The sequence below is a fragment of the Vombatus ursinus genome, unplaced genomic scaffold (genome assembly GCF_900497805.2).
Source record: "Vombatus ursinus unplaced genomic scaffold, bare-nosed wombat genome assembly UNPS02014830.1, whole genome shotgun sequence".
Lineage (NCBI taxonomy): Eukaryota > Metazoa > Chordata > Mammalia > Diprotodontia > Vombatidae > Vombatus > Vombatus ursinus.
Genome location: NW_020954608.1, coordinates 30105836 through 30126543, shown reverse-complemented (window position 1 = coordinate 30126543; position 20708 = coordinate 30105836). Strand labels below are relative to the sequence as shown.

The window sequence follows — 20708 nt, the reverse complement described above, 5'->3', positions numbered from 1 at the left end:
GACACACATACACCTAACCCTTCCTCCCCTCTTCTAACTTCCTCACTTTTCTGTTACTGTCCAGGGTACCACCTTCCTCCCAGTCATCCAAGTGTCATCCTCAACTCCTCACTTTCTTTCAGTCCTCCAAATCCAATCAGTTGTCAAGTCCTGTCATTTCTACCATCACAACCTCGTGTGTGTGTGTGTGTGTGTGTGTGTGTGTGTGTGTGTGTGTACATGCCCCCTTCTCTCTTCTTACACTCTCACTAACTTGATACAGGCTGTCATCACCTCACTTCTAGACTGTTGTGATAGCCTTCTTGTTGGTCTCCAGAGAAGAAGACTTTGTAGAGTTGAGCTGATTCACTGAGGGGTCAAGATGGAGAGGATCAAAATAGAGAAGGGGAAGGAAAAAAAGCATTTATTAAGCATCTTCTACGTATTAGACACTGTCTAAGGAAGGAAAGCAGGCAGGCAGGTAGGTTTTTATGAAGCATCTACTATTTCCCAAGCACCGTGCTAGGTGCTTTACAGATGTCTCATTTGATACTCACAAAAGCCCTGGGAGGAAGATTCTATTATCCCCATTTTGCAGTTGAGGAAACTGAGGCAAATAAGTTAATTGACTTGCCCAGGGTCACACAGCTAGTAAGTGTCTGAGGTTGGATTTGAATTCAGATCTTTATGGCTCCAGACTCAGCCCTCTGTCCACCGTGCCACCTAGCTGCTTAGGTGGAGATATTGAAGGTCATAGTGAGGATGAAGAACAGGCTTAGGGGTTGCAAGGTGGAGAGAGAACTGTAATGATAACAGTATCTTCCAAAAAGGAAATTTCGGAGTTCATGAACATGGAAATTGGATACTTGTGGGAGATGGCATGGCCATTTTTGTGTAGCTGAGGTGGAGTAGAAAACTAGATCATGGGAAATGAGTAAATTGAGGGATGCGGAGGTGAGGTTGTTTGAAAGAAATATCAGTGTGTATGTTTGAAGTCCTCTAGTATGACGGCAGCAGTTGAGGAAAAGAAAAAATATAAACTAGGCTCTGAAGTCAGTGAGGGAGGGAGTGCCACAGAGGTCAGTTGATAAAACTTACGGAATCCTAAGTGGGTGACAAATATGCATTCAGTGAACCTCTATCATTTGGAGAATGGTTAAACAAATTATGGTGCATGGCTGTAATGGAATGTGATTCCACTAGAAGAAACAACATAGGAAGATTTCAGTAACACATGGGAGAAGACAGTAAACATTTAGTAAGCATCTACTATATTACTAGGCTGATACACACGTGAATTGATGTATAAGGAAGTAAACAGAGGCAAGAAAACAATAAAGACAATTACAACAGCCTAAGTGGAAAGAATAATAAAACTGAAAGTTGTGCAATCATAATCAAGATTGGCCTTAAGGGAGAGATGAGAAAATGTACCTTTCTCCTTTTGTTATGGAGATCTATGACTACAGGGGTATACAATATCATTATGTGTGTTGTCAGATGAGCTTTAAAGAGTTGGTTGGTTTTGCACAACGTTTTGGGGGGGGACATTGGGTTTTGTGGGTTTTTTTTTTTCCATTTTCATCAGTCTTTGTTACAAGAGAAAACAAGGGTGGGGGGAGAATGTGTAGTCAGAAAAATAGTAGACATCAGTACCATTGTAAAAAACAAACAACTTTACCTTTAGTCTGCCATCATTTTTAGCTATCTTCCCATATCTCTTTTCCCTTTCACTTCCAGTCTCCTGAATCTATACTCACAGCCTCAGCTCCCTCCCTTTCTCAGTCCCTTTCAGGCTGTCTTCTAACACTCACTCACTGTTATTAATATCCAGGGATACCTGAGAAATTGCTTGAATTTATCTCCCCCCCCACCCCCAAATCCTAGAATAAACAAGACAAAATCAACAAACCCAAAACTCATTAAAAAGTGAAATGCCATAGAGGAAGAAGTCCTAAATGGTTGTATATGCAGTCTTACACTTTTGTTATTTACACTTGAGTTCACTAATATGCATTAGTGGAGGAAGTTTCCATACTAGGAGTTCCCAACAATGATGAAATCACAATGGATACAATTGTCAATTTGGTTGCAACAGTGTTATTTAAAGGACTTTCCTATGGTGTGCTAACAGTTTTCTTGCTATTTAATGTTATCTTCTTCTGTATAGTTGCAATCAGTGAATTACATTGTTCTTTTTGTTTGTTTTTTCTCACTCTCCACCACTAGATCCTTATATTCCTTCACTTGAAAGCATGATACTGTGGGAAGATGTGGCTTTAGGAATCAGAGGACCTGGCTTCAGATCCTGCTATTGTCACTTGCTCTGTGTGTGACTGTGGCAATCATTTCTTTCATCTTCATTTTTCTCGTCTGCCAAATGAGGGGGTTACATGAAATGACCTTTGAAGTCCCTTTCAGTTAAAAATTTATGACTCTTTCATTTCTTCAAGCCATAATCCTGTATCTCTTTCAGAGCCAAAGTCATAGATCACATGTACTCTTTACTTTCATTTCCTTACCTTCCATTTTCTTAATCCCTTGTGATCTGGCTCTTGGCCCCACCCCTCTCTTGAAATTTTTCTTTCCAAGTTTCCAAGTTCTCAACTGTTAAATCTTATGACCTCATTCGATGTGAAAAATGTAGCTTTTAATATTGGTGACCAGTACCTACTTCCCTAAATTCTGTCCTCCATTAGCTTTTGCAAAACTGCTCTCTTTTGGTTCAATGTGTCTAGCCGTTCTTTCTCAGTTTGTTGTTGTTGTTGTTGTTGTTGTTGTTGTTGTTGTTTGTTTTTTGTTTTTTACCGAATCTTCATCTTGCTGATAGCACAAAGTCCTAACCTTAATCACTGAATGGGGCTCTGCCTCAGTCAAACTAAGACCTGTTAAATACCCTAGTTTAAAAAGGCCAAGGTCTCCCACTGCATCCAGGGCCATCTCCTGGCTTTCATAGATTGGCCAACAATAGGTCCCAGGCAAAGCCCCACTTGTTCATTGTTTGGGTCCTGATTGACTCAGAGTGAATATAAATAGCAGTTGTTTCTGTTTTGGGCCAAAAACCCTGAAGGTCTTTCCTTCCCCAATTGATTTTTTTTTTTGACTAGGTAAAGAGGCTATTCTCTGCCTTATTTCTCACCTAGCCTTAATTTTGAATGGGTGTTGCCTCTGTCATAACTGAGACCTGTTAAAGACCTTAGCTTAAAAAGGCCAAAGTATTCCACTGCATCCAGGGCCATTTCCAGTCCTCCTGATCTATATCTTGCCACTGAGGTTGGTGATTTTGCACAGCCTTCCCTCATTTAAATTCAATTCACTTGTTTGTCATGACATCACCTTCCTGATGTCATGGTCCTCTTTGAGAAAAGACAAATAACAACAACAACAGTTGCACAAAGTTCTATCCCAAGCTCTATACTTTCTCCCTTGGTGATCTCATCAGCTTTCCCTGGTTCATTTATCTCTAAACAAATGATTCCTAAATTTGCATAGCTTCTGAACTTTTCTGAACTTCTATCTTACTACCCACTAGATATCTCCATCTGGAAAGTCTCATGTTCAAAATGGAACTCATTTTTTTCCCTTCAAGGTCTATCACCTTTTGCCAAAATAATCAGAACAGTCTCCTAATTGCTCTTCCTGTTTCTAGTCTTTCTCTTCTTAAATCTGTTTTCCACACTGTTGCCATGATGCTATTCCTAAAAGATAGATTTGATAGTATTATTCGTCTGCTCAGGTTGCCATCGATTAGGAGTTCTTAATCTTTTTTGCAAATGAACCCCTTCTGTAGTATGATGAAAACTGTGGACTCCTTCTTAGAATCATATTTTTAGACAATTGATTCAAATGCTAAATTTCAGTTAGAGATTAGTGAAAATGAAGATGTAGTTTTTTTTCCTTTGAAGCTCACAGACCTCATGTTTAGGAAACCTTGCCATAGTGAATATTAAGCTGGTCTCAAGGCCAGGGATGTCTGGGCTCAGGTCCCACCTCTGACAGATACTGGCTTGTGAAGCTCTAGGCAAGAACTCTAGACTAGGGCCAACATGGATTGGTAGAGAGAGTTTCCTCACCCTAGACTAATGAAATCACGGGTCATCGGACCATAGATTTAGAGCTGGAAGCTACCTTGAGAGGCCACTGAACCCAGGTCTCCTGTTTTAGAGATAATAAAACTGAGGCACAGAGAAGTTAAGTGACTTGCCCATGGTCATAGAACTTTCTGAGCTGGAATTAGAACCTAAGTCCTCTTGACTGCCAAGAACAATGTCCTGTCAACTACTGGTCTCTGTCCAGTCCCTTGCCTTTTTTCATCTACTCAGAAATCTTTAGTGGTCTCTGATTGCCTCTAGCATAGGATATCTACTTCTCAATTTGGCATTTAAGTCACTCCACAGTATTACTGCTACCTTTTTAGTCTTATTTTTTTTACTTCCTTTCACACATTCTAGTCCACTTAAGGTTTGTGGAAAAATTCTAAAAGCTATAAATAAGACTTTTTAAAAGCTTTGTTCATAGCAAAAAGAGAAGATAGCACCACTGCTTGGGGCATATGATGTAATATTAACATTAGAAGAGACTTATTGTTGCAGAAGAGACTGCAACAATAAATGATAGGAAGTAGAACAGTATCATTCCTTATTTTGTTTCTATCTTGTCATTAGAGATTGAGTTTAACACTGGAAAAGGCAAGCAAATGCGGTAAAGTCTGAATTGAAGCCCCAGATAAATGAGGTTAAGGTTAATGATAGCGTCGTTAAAAGAGAATTTTCTAGATCTGGATAAATCATCCTCCAGCACTGTTAGATGTGATTATGCAACCCCTGTAGCTAATCTTTGACTATTTAGAGCTAGAGAAAATGAGACAAAGATTGGAAAGATGCATGTGCTCTAATTTTATAAAAGAGAAAAAATGTACATTCTGCAACCATGGATTGGTGAGATTGGCTTTTCGGTTCCTGACAAAATTTGAAATTGATAATTAACATTTTTTTAATGTAGAAAAGTGAACAGTGATCACTATGTAATAATAATAATAATAATGGTGGTGGTGATAGTAGTAGTAATAACTGCCATTTATATAGCACTTTAAGGTTTGAAAAAAGCTTTATGTATGTTATCTTATTACAACATCCCTGTGTGGTAGATGTTAGTATTATCCTCATTATACAGCTGAGGAAACTGAGACTGAGAAAGGTCATTCAGTTTGCCCTGGGTTACCCAGCTATATAGGTATCTAACACTGGATTTAAACTCAGGTCGTCCTTGACTCCCAAGTCTGGCAGTCTATCCATTGTGCTCCCTAGTAGCCTTACATTCAAATCAGTATGGCTTCACTGAGAAACTATCATACCAAGCTTGACAGATTTTCTTTATTTCTTTTTTAAGGTAGAGATCATAGAAATAAATGGCATTTACATAGCACTTTAAAGTTTGCAAAGTACTTTACATAGATTATCTTATTTGAGTGCAAGAATGCTATCAGAGTATATTTGGGTTTTAGCATTTAGCATAGTCTCCCATGATATTTTTGTAGCCTGTATGATAGGACAGTTAAGTGACTTGCTTGTGCCTGAAGAATTTGGATGATCAGATTAATGTTGACTTGAAAGAATGTAATTGCATAGTCCCAGGGCTCTTTCTTTGGCTCTTTCTCCTTGAATGGTTTTTTTTTTTAATAATTTAGATGAAGACTTAGAAGACATATTTATCATGTTTTTAGAAAACAGAAAAATGGGTCAAGATTACATCACATTGGATGACGGAATCAAGATTTAGGAAACTATCTAGGTTAAAATGATTAATAAGATGAAATAATGGGGACAAATTTAAAGTCCTGGACTTAGGTTGAAAAATTCAATTACACAAACACAGGATGAGGGAAACTAGCTGTTCATTCGGGAGAACAAAGCCCAAAGAGTCAGATTTTTGTTGATATGACTTAAGTGTCCAAGTTAGTACACTGTATAGTGTGTAGGATAAAGGAGGTAATAATCGTGCTGTGTTTCCTTCTGAGGACTTTAAGAAACTAGAATTTGTAAAGAAGAGGTGATCAGTATGTTTAAGAGTTTTCAACAGACATGTGGGATAGTTGAAAGAAATGGGAATATCAGAGCTGGAAAAGAGAAAACTTGGACATGGAGGAGGATATGATGTGATAGCTGTGTTCAAATATTAGACAAGTTATTGTATAGAATGGGGATTTGACTGTTCTTTGTCATGGCAGTGGAACTAAAGCGGGGTTTGTGAACTTAATTTTTAACATTTTTGATAGCTTTATTTCAGTATAGCTGGTTTCCTTCCTAATCTTAAATATTTTATGTTATACACTTAAAAAAACATTCTGAGAAGAGGTCACCTCTAGGCTTCACCACAGTGCCAGAGGCTTCTATGACACAAAGGAGATTAAGAACTATGAACTAGAGCAAATGAATAGAAGTTACAGGGAAATAGATGCAGCTCTATATAAGGAAGGTCTTTAATAGGATGTCTTGCTGAAAAAGTAAAGTTCTCATAATGGAGAATGTTCTGTACTTTTTTTGGGGGGGGGGTAGGCAGTGGAGTTAAGTGACTTGCCCAGGGTCACACAGCTAGTAAGTGTTATGTGTCTGAGGCTGGATTTGAACTCAGATCCTCCTGAATCCAGGGCCGGTGCTCTATCTACTGCGCCATCTAGCTGCCCCCATGATGGAGAATGTTTAAGATGAAGTTGGATGCTTCCTAGAAGGAGCTTGCTGCATTGGATGAAAGATTCAAATAGATTACCTCTCTAGTTCCTTCCACATCCTAGATTCTGTGGTTTCATGAACACAGAAAAGCTCCAGGAGCAGGCATCAGGCCCTCTTCCTGTTCTTTATCTGGATTATCTAATTCCTTTCCCCCATTTGAAGAGTAGAAGCTTAGTTTTTATAGGTTCCTTAAGAGTCAACATAGTTTAAAGGATAGTACTCTTTGTGATCTTACTGTTTTTCCTCATCTGCAAAATGGGAATATACCTGTCTTATGTCAACCGTATCTTCTTCACAGGGCTTTTGAAAATTTGGAAGTCTTAAGTTAAAATCTGAAGATAAATGTTATTATAAATAAAATGAATTTAAGAAAAGGAGTCATGTTGAAAGGTGATTTTAAGTTCCTAAAGGAAAAACAAACAACTTATCTTTCTCTTGTATCTCCCCATTCTCTCCCCAAAACCTTAACAGAAAATAGCACAGTCCTGATATTATGGTAGGTGTTTAGTAAACACTCTTTGATGTTAAATATTTGGGAGGTGGTCAGAGATCCGTGATTTCGTTGCTGTTGGGAACTCTTGATGAGGGAATTCCTTCACTAATGCATATTGTAATTTGTTGTAACTTCTTAGAGATATGCCTGGGACAATGAGAGATTGAGTGACATTCCTAGAATCACACTACTAGTATGTCAGAGGCAAGACTTGGACCCAGGTCTTTCTGACTCTACAGCTAGCCTTAAATACACTATTCTAGGCTGCCTCTCATGATAGGTTAGGAGCAGATAGTAACCTCGGTTCAAAGATAGCTTGCTATATTTACTCACTTCAACAAACATTCAGTACATTGGATGTATACACAGTGCACCATGCTGTATGCTGAAGGGGATACAAAAGTGGATGAATACATTTATGTAAATTTGGTTTATGTAAATATTATAGTAAATAAAATCCCAATAAAATTACTGAAGATTTCTGTGGTTTATTTAGTGCCAAAAGTGTTTTGTTTTGGTTTTTAAATTTGAAAGGAGACTCAAATTCCCATAGGTCTTTTACCTGTTTACACCCTATGTTCTAGTCTTTTGAAACTGAAATCTAAAGATTTTGAACATTAGGCCCTCTCTGATCATTGAAATGGCTTGTTGAGAGAGAAACACAGCATCTAAGGTAACTGTCTTTAAATGACTCTGTAGTCCCGTTCTTTCACCAGCAGGGAGCTGGATAGTAGAGAGTGAGTAGAAGACGTGAGAGCATAGAGCAAATGAAATTGCATTTGACTGCCTCTGCAGAAGAAGATTTTAATTCAGGCTTTAAGGTGCCTGAGAAAAGCAGATATTATGTCCAACTCTTTAATGGGTAACCAGAGTGTTGGAGAGGAACTGGCAAGTCCTATTATAAAGATTTTGACATTTGGGGCATGTGGCTGAGAGGTAAATTTTAAAGAGTAAATTACTTTTAAATTTATGCATGTTTTTTAGAAGTGTCTTTCAAAAAAAATCCTAAACATTTTTAATGTCTCATAAACTGAAATTAGTAAATGTGGGGAGAAAATGAGTTTAATATTATCAGAGATACAGTGCAACAAAATGTATAAGTTAAAACTTCTGTTTGATATTATTAGAGTGTTATTTGGATGCTCCAGATACTCTGATATTCATAAAAATCAACTGGGGAGTTAGTCTCTGATGAGGCAAAACCCAGTTATAAATATGCACATGGGCCTATTAATATTTCAGCAATTAGGTTTTAATATTAATCATGCCTATACTTTGAAAATAGTTAATAGTATTCATCTTTTCTTCCCTTTTCTTGACTTTCTTGATTTTATTCTTGCTTCAGCTTACTTGCATTTCTTTCCCCACAGTTGTTTGTTGCTGGTTTGATTGTGCTGCTGTTAGATGAGCTGCTACAGAAGGGTTACGGCTTGGGGTCTGGTATTTCCCTCTTTATTGCCACCAACATCTGTGAAACCATTGTCTGGAAGGCCTTTAGCCCCACTACCATTAACACTGGCAGAGGTACATTGCGCAGGGACTGCAACTGCATGAGTTTTGCTGGATGTGTGCTGTAAATTACTACGTAACAATATAGCAGTACATGCCTGTGGACGTATTGATTTGATGTCCTGATGGAAAAACGATGCTTGACTGTTCAAAAAATCAAGAAGCAGATATTTCTGGAGTGTAAAATATTAAATAGAGAAAAATTAGATGAAAATTTTATCCTCTGCTCACTTGAAAAATCAGTGGTTTGGAAACAGATTTTTTTTTTTTTTGTTTTGGCATTTGTTTGGTAACTTTCCTTAAACCCTTGCTATAGGAGTCTGAATTTCTGGGCTAGAATCTTTTATATATTAAGAAGTTGGCTAATTTCAGCATTCTCAGGGACATAAAAATGTGGTGGATTAAGTACTTTAAAATAATGACTGTTATGTTCATTGTATAGTCAAGGAGCACTAATACTTTTGCTGTACTTCTGGCTATGAATAGCAGCTGAAATTTCAGATATTTCCTTCTGTCATCCCTCTTCTCCCCACCCTGCCCCTATTTCTCCTCAACCCTCTTCAAATGCCAATCCAGGTCCTTACTATTTCAGTACTTGAATTCAGACCCTAATCTTAAGCAAATGGAAATACTGGGTTTTTTGTTGTTTTGGGGGAATATTGGGGGAGTGAGGTGATAATTTATTAATGTACTACCAGTATATTTTTATTTATTTTGCTTTGCTGCTTCCTTCTTTCTAAGATACCCTCTTATCCTTTCCCTTCTCTCAGCAAATATTTAGTAACTAAGAAATCATTTTGATTTATTCTACTTTTGAGTTAGTCTCAAAAATAGCCTTGATAAAATCTTAGATTTTATAGTCAAACAGATATATTTGCCACCTTTATTTAAATGTTTCCTTGAAGAGCTGACTATTTTGCAAGACCAACATTGAGAAATTTGTGTCGTGTTTTATATAAAACACTGGAAATTCAAACCTATTTGTTTTGACCTTTTGAGGCAACATTGGACAATGAGTCTATAGTTAATTTTCATTTTGATTCACCCAGGTACTGAGTTTGAGGGTGCTGTCATTGCTCTCTTTCACTTATTGGCTACCAGAACAGACAAAGTCCGTGCTTTAAGAGAGGCTTTCTATCGTCAAAATTTGCCCAATCTCATGAACCTCATAGCTACAGTTTTTGTGTTTGCTGTTGTTATATACTTTCAGGTAAGTATAATTTCTCTAAGTGGGATATTGCATATTTTATCTGGATAAGGACAGTCAGTGTGTTATAGTGAATAGAGAGCCAGACTGGAAGCCAGGAAGGCCTGGGTTCAGTTCCTATCTCGATCATACAGTGGCTGTGTGACCTCGGGCAAACACTTAACATCTCAGTGCTCCTGGCAACTCTCATGACCCTGCAGTGCAGAGAAGGTGCCATTTTGCATTAATAAAAGGAATTTCTTCAAGAGCTTCCCTATACCAATGAAATTATAGGTCAGGTCCCTGAAAGAGGAAGAAGTCAATCTTTAGTCTATAAAGTTTCTTAGTAGATTATAAAATTTGGAATTTGGGGTTTTAACATACTCAGAAAAATGTCTAGAAACTTTTTAATGTTCCCAAATCTGGTAAGTTATATAAATGATTCCTTTTTTTTAGCCTTATAATTTTGAATATTAGAACATTTGTGACCACAAATCAGATGAAAAAACTTAGTTTAAATTGTTTGGGAAAGTGTTATAAAAATGTTCATAATAGCATTGTATTTTCGTTGATATTCTGTGACGTTACTGTCATGTAGTTTTGTGAATTTTTTCCTTGATATCTCATTTTGTATTTAACTTTTATCTCTATTTTAAATTTCATTTTAGGGATTTCGTGTTGACTTACCCATCAAGTCTGCTCGATATCGTGGACAATACAGTAGCTATCCCATCAAACTCTTCTATACCTCCAACATTCCTATCATTCTTCAGTCTGCCTTGGTTTCTAACTTATATGTTATATCCCAGATGTTGTCTGTTCGATTTAGTGGCAACTTCTTAGTTAATTTATTAGGACAATGGGCTGTAAGTATGCTCTTATTTACATTAAAGTACTTGAGAATTTAGTCACTGACTTTAAATTAATCTTTGCGAGAGAGTTCTTGAAAGAAGTAATAGATGTTGCTATGAATGTCAAATTCACTAATTCCTATCAGACTTTTTTACTGAAAGAAAACTGTTATGTACTACTCTTAATGCAGATACAATTTTAGTTCTTAACAGAAAGAACTATTTAGTGTATTTGGGCTAATAAGATAAGCAAAAATGAATACCTGTTTTATAATCATACTTCAAAATCTTACCTTTTATAACAAGGATCCCATGAAAAATTACTTGTTCAGAAGGTATAGGCAATGGTTTGAAATTATTATGGTTTCTTTTTTACAGTTTCATTTAACTTTTTCTGCCTCATTCTGTCAATGAGGGTAGGATGTAAATCACATAGCTTCAAAGGAAGGTATGATTAACTAGGCAGCCTTACTTCTGAGGCTGCAGCAGACAATAGTGAGGACATTTTTCTAGAAATAGAATCCAGTAATTTTAATATGCCAGCTCTCTTATTAATAAGCTGAGAGGCCTGCTCATCACTGCATTTCCTGAAGTACCAAAGGGTCTATGTGTTCTTGCAGATTATAAATCTAAGATTTGTCTTTTTTTTTTCCTGTTTTATTTTAGGTACTTATTTTAAATTTACACACTGAAAGGTTTAAATTCCTTTGTGTGCAAGGTTGGTGGTAGTGGTGGGCAATATTTCCTTAACTGTAAAACTGTAAAACATTAAGTGTCCTAAATGTTGTGGCAGAATATGAAATTCCAGCATTTCTCCAGCTACAAAGAAATATGAGTCTCATTATAACTTCTGTCTTTGAAATATAGTAAAATTCCATTGGTTTTGTTTATTGTACACATTCAATTTAATTTATGTGATCTTCTTAGTATTAACTCTAGTGATTCATTCCTGTATATTTTTACTGATGGTTAATTCTTTTTTTTTTAACTAAAGCCTGTGAAAATTAGTGGTTAAAGAAAAACACAGCCTCTCTTAAATGTATGTATGTATGTATGTATGTAAGAATGTATGTATTACTTAGTGTGTCCTAAGTAAAACAGTTCACTTGAGGAAAACAGGTTAGTTCTTTCAACATAGACAATATAATTCCTTCTACTGATTATATTTATTGTGGGCTAATATATTTCCAAAGTAGTTAATACCTCGAGGATTGTTCTTGTATAGGTACTTGACTACATTTCTTTTCTAGTAATAATATTAGGTAAGTAAAAGGTTTGTCTTAAAAATCCTCCTTATTTGATAATTCATGGTGTTACATAATATAATACTGTGTTAGAAAAGGAGGAGTGTCTTTTCTGAGTGGATATATTTGGGACTAGTGGTTTTAGAGAAGGGCAAAGAATTCTGAAATCAGGTGAATTAATCATTGCATGCAGAAATTGAGTTGGACACCGTAGTAGTTGCCCTGCCACAATATGTAAAGCACCAGTGTTTAATAACAGACTTTGAGCTTCAGTTAGCATTTTATATTTTCCACTAGTTTCATCATCATTACTCAGTTCTTTTCACAATAAACATGTACTTGTCAAAAATAAGATAGAAAATTTTTTGCAAGTCACTAAATTTTCTGCCATCTGAAACCACATAGAGCAGATATTTTCCCATTGTGATGGGAAAATGTGATTTTCCCATTGTGATTCCCCAGTGATTATTTTCCCATAGTCAGGTACCTGCAAATATTGTTATCCCTTTGCATCTAAATGTCCTAATTATATACCAAATTATGTATAATTTATAGTAGTTTACTCAGTAAATATTATGAGGACATGGTATTCTTCAAAAAGAAACTGTAATAGTGTACATAATGATTTTCATAATCCTTTTTTATGAATATATCATATGTATTGTATATGAAAAGAAATTTTTAAAAATTAAGCTTTATCTTATTTTCAGTTCCAAATTCTCTCCTGCCCTCTCTTCCCCCATCCATTAAAAACAAAAGAAAAACAAAACCTATTAAAAATATATATAGTTATAAATTAGAAATTCTCACATTAACCATGTCCAAAAACAAAAGAAAGAAAGAAGGAAAGAAAACATGCCTCAGCCTACACTCTGAGTTCATGCACTCTCTATCTGGAGCTGGATAGCAGGTTTCATCTTGAGTCCTTTCGAATTGTGATTGGTCATCGTGGTGATCAGAGTTCCCAAGTCTTTCAGAGTTGATTGATTTTACAGTGTTGTTGTTATTGTATAAACTGTTCTCCTGCTTCTCTGCTTACTTCACTTTATTGGTTCCTACAAGTCTTCTTGGGTTTTCATGAAAAGAGATTTTAAGCCTTTGTAATATCATCAGATAAAAATGCTTTGAGTCAAACAAGATCTTTAGAAAATTGAAGAAGCCTCAGGAGAGTCTCAACTTGACCATTTGTTGCTTTTACTCTGCTTCTCTAGGACGTCAGTGGAGGAGGTCCTGCACGCTCCTACCCAGTTGGAGGCCTTTGTTATTATCTTTCTCCTCCAGAGTCTATGGGTGCCATATTTGAAGACCCTGTCCATGTGGTTGTTTACATCATCTTTATGCTGGGATCTTGTGCATTTTTCTCTAAGACGTGGATAGAGGTGTCTGGCTCCTCAGCTAAAGATGTAGGTATTTGGATAATTCCTTAAAGCTTTTTGAACTTCTAAAACTTTCTGAAGTTACAGAAGTGTCTGACATACTCTGATATTTGTTTTAAGTTAATCTTTGCCTATACCTTATAGGAATCTGATTAAATTATTTTTCTCTGTATTGGCAGGTAGCTAAGCAGCTTAAAGAACAGCAAATGGTGATGAGAGGTCACCGAGACACCTCTATGGTTCATGAACTGAATAGGTAAGGTCAGTTAAAATCACTTAACCATTCAGGATTCTTTTTGTGTCATTCTAATCGGGCTGAAATTCCTACATTTTATTCTCTCTCCGTTCACATTCATGTTTTAAGTATTTACATTGTCCTTTTTGTTTCCTACAGAAAAGGAACAAAAATATAAATGTGCTGGAGATTATAATTGACATCTTAGGTGATTTGTCCCATTTGCAGATGTATTCTGCACAGTGCCTGTTTGTCTCACAATACCAGGTGCTCAACAAATATTTGGTGAATTAATTTAAATATCATATGTCAGAGTACTAGCCTGAGAATCAAAAATCCTGGGGTTTGGTCTCAATTTTGCCACTAACTAGGTTTGTGACCTTGGGCAAGTGACATAATGTAGAATTCAGTTTCTTCATCTACAAAGTAAGAAAATCTAATCAGAGATTTGCAGAGCTTTAAAAATATATTTGATCTAAAGTTTTCTTATCTGTAAAAATGAGGATGATACTTCATGCACTAAAATGAGGTAATATACATAAAGGACTTTGTAACCTAACATAAAACATTATGTAACTATAACCTGATATTATTAATAGTAATGTGTGAGTCTATGAAATTAATGAAACATTTTGAAATTTACCTTGACAACCACAAGAGTGAGCTAGTGTAACTGAATACAAAGGAAACTAAATGATACCTTCTTTTTCACTAGACTATGCAAATCTTGGTTGCTAATTTGTCATAACAACCACATTATCTCTTTGACTCATCTATAAGTTTCTTAACATTTTGAGGTCAAAGTTTTTGCTTTATTTTAATAAGAAAATTCTGACAGTCTTGAAATATGTGATTGCTACCTGAAAAAAATTTGCTGCCTTTTTGTGAGAAGTTTATTTTTATTTATGTTTCTTTAGTGATAGTCTCATATTGGTAAAGCTACAACATATAAGAAATTCTAGCTAATGCATCTTTTCATTTTCTTTCTTGCTGGTTGACAAAGGGCTTTTTTTCCCCCAGGTATATCCCCACAGCAGCTGCCTTCGGTGGTTTGTGCATTGGTGCCCTCTCAGTGTTAGCCGACTTCCTCGGGGCTATTGGTTCAGGCACTGGAATTCTGCTTGCAGTCACAATTATTTATCAGTATTTTGAAATATTTGTTAAGGAGCAGGCTGAAGTTGGAGGAGTTGGTGCTTTGTTTTTCTAAATGTTCAAATATTTCGTTATTCATGTGAAAGGGGAAAGATTTTGACACATCATTTTGGTCAGATAATGCTGTGATTTCCCCCTCCCCCCTCTTGTTTTAAAGTGCTAACTGCCCCATTTCTTTAATGGGTGATGAGCTATGCCTGTGAGCAGCATTAGTACCAGCTGCCTTAAAACTAAAGTTTACATTATTTGTTCAAAATATAGCTGTCTTATCTATCTAGTGTTCCTTATAATGCTGGAAGCCAGTGTATCTACCTTGCTCTTTTGAACCACTATGGTGAAATGTATCAGTTTGATATTGGTAGACACTTTTGCATACAACACTCAAGAACAGGAAATATTTCCCCAACTCGTGTTTTCAAATAAATGCAGTTCAAATTGCCACTTTCCAGTACTTTTGAGCTTATTTAATGAGTTCCTGAATACATTTATATGTAATCTATATATTTAGATGAATTACTTTTTATACTTTTTTAACTCACAGTGTCCACCTCACTTCCCTTCTTCTCCTTATCTTCTTCTGCAGCCACGTATACCCCCTTTTAATTGGCATGGTTTATTTTATTTTGTTTTTTTGGTTGCTATCAAGACAGTCACTTCTCAGCTTTGAAAATGGAAAAAATATAAGCCACAAACATATTCCTGTCATTTTAAGCAACTGAGCCAAGTGTTTCCTCTTAGTACATCCCTCCTTAGTTTTTGATTCTTCCTCCTCTTTTCAGTGACAGCCTGTCCTGTCTAACCGTGTTGGCCATGCCTTATTTCATTAAGTCACTTGAGAAAACTCTCAAGATGCTGTGCCCTAATTTTTCTTGTTTGTTTGGAGCTCCCAAAGGAAAGATAACAGTGTTTGAAGTTCAGGGGGTGGAGGGAGGAGAGAGGTGGAAAATGAGTAATTCATACTAAGAATTTACATATGTTGTTGCCCTTTATAGCAGCGACATAAATGTAAACATTAGACAATAAACTTTTATTTAATAAACCTGACTCTTTTTTTTTTAAAAGAAAATACAGAATACCCTTGTGGTAAATTTTTTGAAATAACATGTAGGATTGAGTGCTGATAAGTTTATGCTGAAAGGCTAAAGTAAACAAAAAAAAAGTTATACTTAGCATGTTAATTTTGAAACGCTGAAAAGGAAGGTAATTAAACTTAAAGGAAGTTCAAGTTTATGTGATGAAAATATGGAAGGTGAAGAAAAATAGTGTCACAAAAATAGTAGTTGCTGTTTTTGGCTAATCAGCAGCACTGTGCCCATAGTAAGTGCTTTATAAATATTTGTTGATCTTGATTTGAAACAAAGTTCTAAGATTTAAGATTAAACTCTTTTTTTCCAAAATCATGTTGTTGTTTTTTTCAGAGCCCCATTTTGTTTCATCTATACAAAGTATGCAGGATAGGAAATATATTACTATTTACTCTGGTCTTTTATTTAGTGAGCAATAACAGAGCAGCTTTTTTATTATAATAAAGGTATTATTTTATTTAAGAACAAAAAATGGTTTGTTCCAGTGACACTTCTTTTCATAAATTTCACAACCAAAACTAGAAGTAATAGGGATACATAGGGATGTTTCCTATCACTCTTAAATGAGTACCATTGTGGTACCAAACATATCTATCTGGGATTCTTGAGCAGAGGAAAGGAAAGGACTCAAGGGCTAGATAGAAGCTGGAGTGGAGAGAAAGAGCCCAGCCAGACTCAGGCAGAGAATGTGGTGGGAGTACTGAAGCAGTCCAGGTGTCAACTTGACAAGGAGAGGTACAAAAGTAGTCATGTCGTCCCAACATATAATCAGAAGGTATCCTTTCTTGTACCTGCATTCAGAATGTGACAGCCTCCTCTGACCTGTCATACCTGAGGACTACTACTAACTATTGGTGATTTGTAGAAAAAATTTGTATATGCCATTGTCAGAAGAAACTTGGAAAGAATTTCTACTGGTTAGCCAAGGCAGGAAAATGAGTGACTTCAGGACACAGGTGGTGTTTTAATCATTTTCAGCAACTGAAAGTATGATTCTTAGAAAATAAAGTAGGAAATGGGAACTGAATGTTTGCCTAAGAAGATTCTCCTAAAGAACAGGTTTAAGCTTTTTGGACCATAGCATAAAATACAGTGATTTTGATTGGAGATATAAGTTGTGTTGAAAGATTATATCAGCTTAGAAACTGGCTGATCTGAATAAGTGAGTACTTCACACACACACACACACACACACACACACACACACACATTCTCATTCTCTGTCTCTGTGTCTGTGTGTGTGTGTGTGTGTGTGTGTCTGTCTCTCTCTCTCAAGATCCCACACCCTAAAGGCCAGGGTATGCTATGGGAAGCCCTCAGTATTGCCCCAGAAACAATGTGGAAGAGGGGCAGTAATGCTATTCTCATGAATCAAATGTCTCACCATGTCATTACCTTTCTCAAGAAGTCCCAGTGTCTCTATCACTGCTAAGATCAAATACAAATTCCTTTGTTTGGCCTATAAAACCCTTCAAATCTGTTTCCAGCCCACATTCTCCAGACTTACTAGACATTACCTCCCTAGATCTCCAGTTCAGCCAAACTGACCTACTTGCTGTTCTTTTTATATGACAATCTGTCTCCTGTCTCTGTGCCTTTGTGTAGACTGTTCCCCTAATTACTCTCTCCTCACCTGTGTCTCAATCGCTAGCCTCTTTCTAAGCTTAAACACTACCACCTACGTGGGACCTTTCCTGATCATGGTTTTCCTACCCTTCATAGTCCTTCCCCCATGTTATTTTGTATTTACTTTGTATATATTATATGTTAACTTATATGTGTATGTGTTGTTCCCCCAACAGAATATAAGTTCCTTGAGGGCAGGGACTGTTTTGTTTTTGGCTTTGTCTTATCCCTCAGTGCCTGGCACATAATATATTTAATAAGTGTTTGTTGATTTTTTTCATACACCTATATATAGTATGGGTAACAAAATGAACTTATCACAGTTAAAATGATCCTAATTCATGGAGATAAATAGGATTTCATGAGTATCACTGAAAAAGTGGCATGTGCCTTATTACTGGAAGAGGGCAATTGTTTGGGCATGAGGGGTGGGGATGTATGTGTACCCCATAGTACTATTGTATGGGAAGATACTATTTAATTTACTGCATATGAAAAAGCTTTTTATCTGTGTGGAAATTTACCAGTCTAAGAAGAGGTACATGATAGAGGCCATTAAAATTCCCATGAAAGGAAAGGAAGAGATAGATAGTATAATATCAGGAATATACTGCTCTGTCAGGCCAGCTAGAAAGATTATTGATCTTTATTCCTGGCTGGATGTGTTTCAGTGAAGAAGCAAGAACTGCTGAAAGCCCTTGATAGGGAGAGAAACTGCGAGGCTTTATTCCCTCCATAGGGGCTACTATAATGTGGCCAGGTGTAAGGCCCTGCTGTTGCTTCCATCTCTTCTGTATGTTCTTTCCTGTTGTTAGGTGAAGGAGATTGAAGATAGCTGTTACCTTATGATCTTCACAAGTTCAGGAGATTAAGTCACCAGAAGGGCGGGAGCTGGAGTCCATGCCGGGATTTGCTGGAAATAAGCTTGGGAGGAGTGAAGTGCTGAGTGACCTGCCTGACTTAGCCCAGTGTCATCAACAAGCCTTTACTAAGCTCCTGTTATGTGCCAGGCAGTATGCTAAGTGCTAAGGATACAAATAAAAGGGGGAAAAAAAAAAAACACTACCACAAAAAAACCAGTCCTAGCCCTCAAGGAACTCCAAATCTAATGGAAGGGAAAGCACACAAACAATTATGTACAAACAAAATATATACAGGATATATTAGCGATAATCTTAGAGGCAGTAGCTGAGTTGTAGACTCATCTAGTGGCTATGCTTGTATCTGGAAGTGAATTTATTGGGATTGATGCTAGGTAGAAACTTGTTAAAAGTTTGAACCCACTCTTCTCAGGGACTGTGGTGGCAAATGGGAGGGTGTACCACCAGGTGTTAAGGGAATTGTTTGTACATTCTATTCTTGCTGTGTTACAAATGATAATTGGTTAAATGGAACTGCTAATGGCTCCAAACATTGGGGACAGCATACCAAAATCAGGGCTTGAGCTGATACCATTAGAGAAAGATTTCCCTGCCCCTTCAGGGTTACTCCCAGGACCCTGAAGGGGAAATGTAGACAGGTTTGTTTGGAAGAGTGAGTCTGTACAGTGTCACTACAGGTACAAAATGCAAACCCTGTAGGAGTTTAGAAATCTGGAGTATCATTACAGAAAGAATCGTGGAAAAGTAAGATGTGCTGAGCTTTAAAAGGAGAGGAGGAGGAGGAAACTGGGAAGGGAGGCTATTCTAGATGAGAATAAAAAGGAAGAAAAACATAGAGGCAAGAACAGTCAGGTTGTTTTAAGAAAACATCAAGGAAAGCAACTTGATTGGATGGCTTCTCATCTCTTCAACCAAGAAACGTTTTTGAGCCCCTATTCTATACAGACCTATCTGATTTAGGATTAGAAAATACCATTTAACTGATCACTTATTAATCACCAAACTGCATGCCTCTCAGACAATTCTGGGGCTGCCTTCTCGAAAACCATAAAAGGCTCTGTGGGTCTGAGATGCCATGTGTCACTCAACATTCCCTCCCCAAGATGCTTTGGGGTTTGCCATGCAAATGAAGGGTGAGGGCAAGGGAAGAACAAAAAAGAAAAAAGGCTGGTTTCTTTCAGTTGCCCCACCATTCACCGTCTTCAACTGTGCCCAACACCTTGGAGTCATCTTTGACTTTTCACTCACATTGAAGCCATCACCAGTAGTTCACCTAGCTGAAGTATTGCTCCAGTCTCCTGAGGAGTCTCTTCCAGCCTCCTAAAGGGGACTCTTCTACTTCTGTCACTGTCTCATCCATCTACTCAGGGTGTGCTGGAATCAGCTCCTATCAGTTCGTACCAGCTCATGAGAGCCAATTGTTAAATTTTCAGGCTGATTATTTACATTCCCCAGTGATAAGAATGTGAACAAACAGTTCTTAGAAGACTGGCAAACTATAAACAACCGCATGGAACAGATTGGATACACAATATACAGACGTAAGTAAGCACAATAGCCTAGTGTTTGATAAATTCAAAGAACCAAGCTACTGAGGTAGCTTACTGAGTTCTTACTGGGGTAAGAACTTACTATTTAACAAAAGCTATTGAGAAAACTGGAAAGCAATCAGAGAAACTAGGTGTAGATCAATATTTCACACAGTACATCAAAATAAGGTCCAACTAGGCATATGATTTTGACATAAAGGTTACGTCAAGAGCTCATGACCAAACAAGGAATGGAAAGGATCACAGAAGGTAAAATAGATAATTATGATTAAATGAAATTTAAAAGTTTTGCCCAAACAAAACCATTGGAGCTAAAATGAGAAGAGGAGCGGGCAAATAGTGGAAAAATCTCTTTTTGGGAGGAGGTTGAGGCAAACGGGGTTAAGTGACTTGCCCAGGGTAACACATCTAGTAAGTGTCTGAGGCTGGATTTGAACTCTGGTCCTCCCAACTTTAGAACCACTGCTCTATCTAATGCACCACCTAGCTGCCCAAAGAAAAAAAATCTTTGTAGCAAGATTCTCTGATAAAGGCTCCATTTCTAAGATTTATAGGAAACTGATATAAATCTATAAGAATAAGGGCTATTCTCTAACTGATAAGTGTCAAATATATGAATGGGCATTTTCAGAGGAAGAAATCCAAGCTATTAACCCAAGCTATAGGAAATACTCACTAAATTACTAATAGAGAAATATAAATTAAAACAACTCTGAGGTTCCACCTTGCATCCATCAGATTGGCAAAGAGGACAAAAAAAGGAAAATGAACCCCATTGGAGGGGCCATGGGATTGGAACAATGATACTGGTTA

General features: G+C 36.9%; 1 protein-coding gene across 1 annotated transcript in view; it reads left to right on the top strand.

Moving 5' to 3' along the window:
- SEC61A2 (Sec61 translocon alpha 2 subunit) overlaps positions 1-16150 on the top strand; it is a 37705-nt gene extending 21555 nt beyond the window's left edge. The window contains exons 7-12 of the mRNA XM_027838706.1: positions 8571-8724; positions 9759-9919; positions 10564-10761; positions 13202-13393; positions 13546-13622; positions 14622-16150. Coding sequence (XP_027694507.1) covers positions 8571-8724; positions 9759-9919; positions 10564-10761; positions 13202-13393; positions 13546-13622; positions 14622-14808 — 969 coding nt within the window. The 3' untranslated portion in view covers positions 14809-16150. The remainder of the gene's footprint in view (positions 1-8570; positions 8725-9758; positions 9920-10563; positions 10762-13201; positions 13394-13545; positions 13623-14621) is intronic.
- Positions 16151-20708: the final 4558 nt, after the last annotated feature.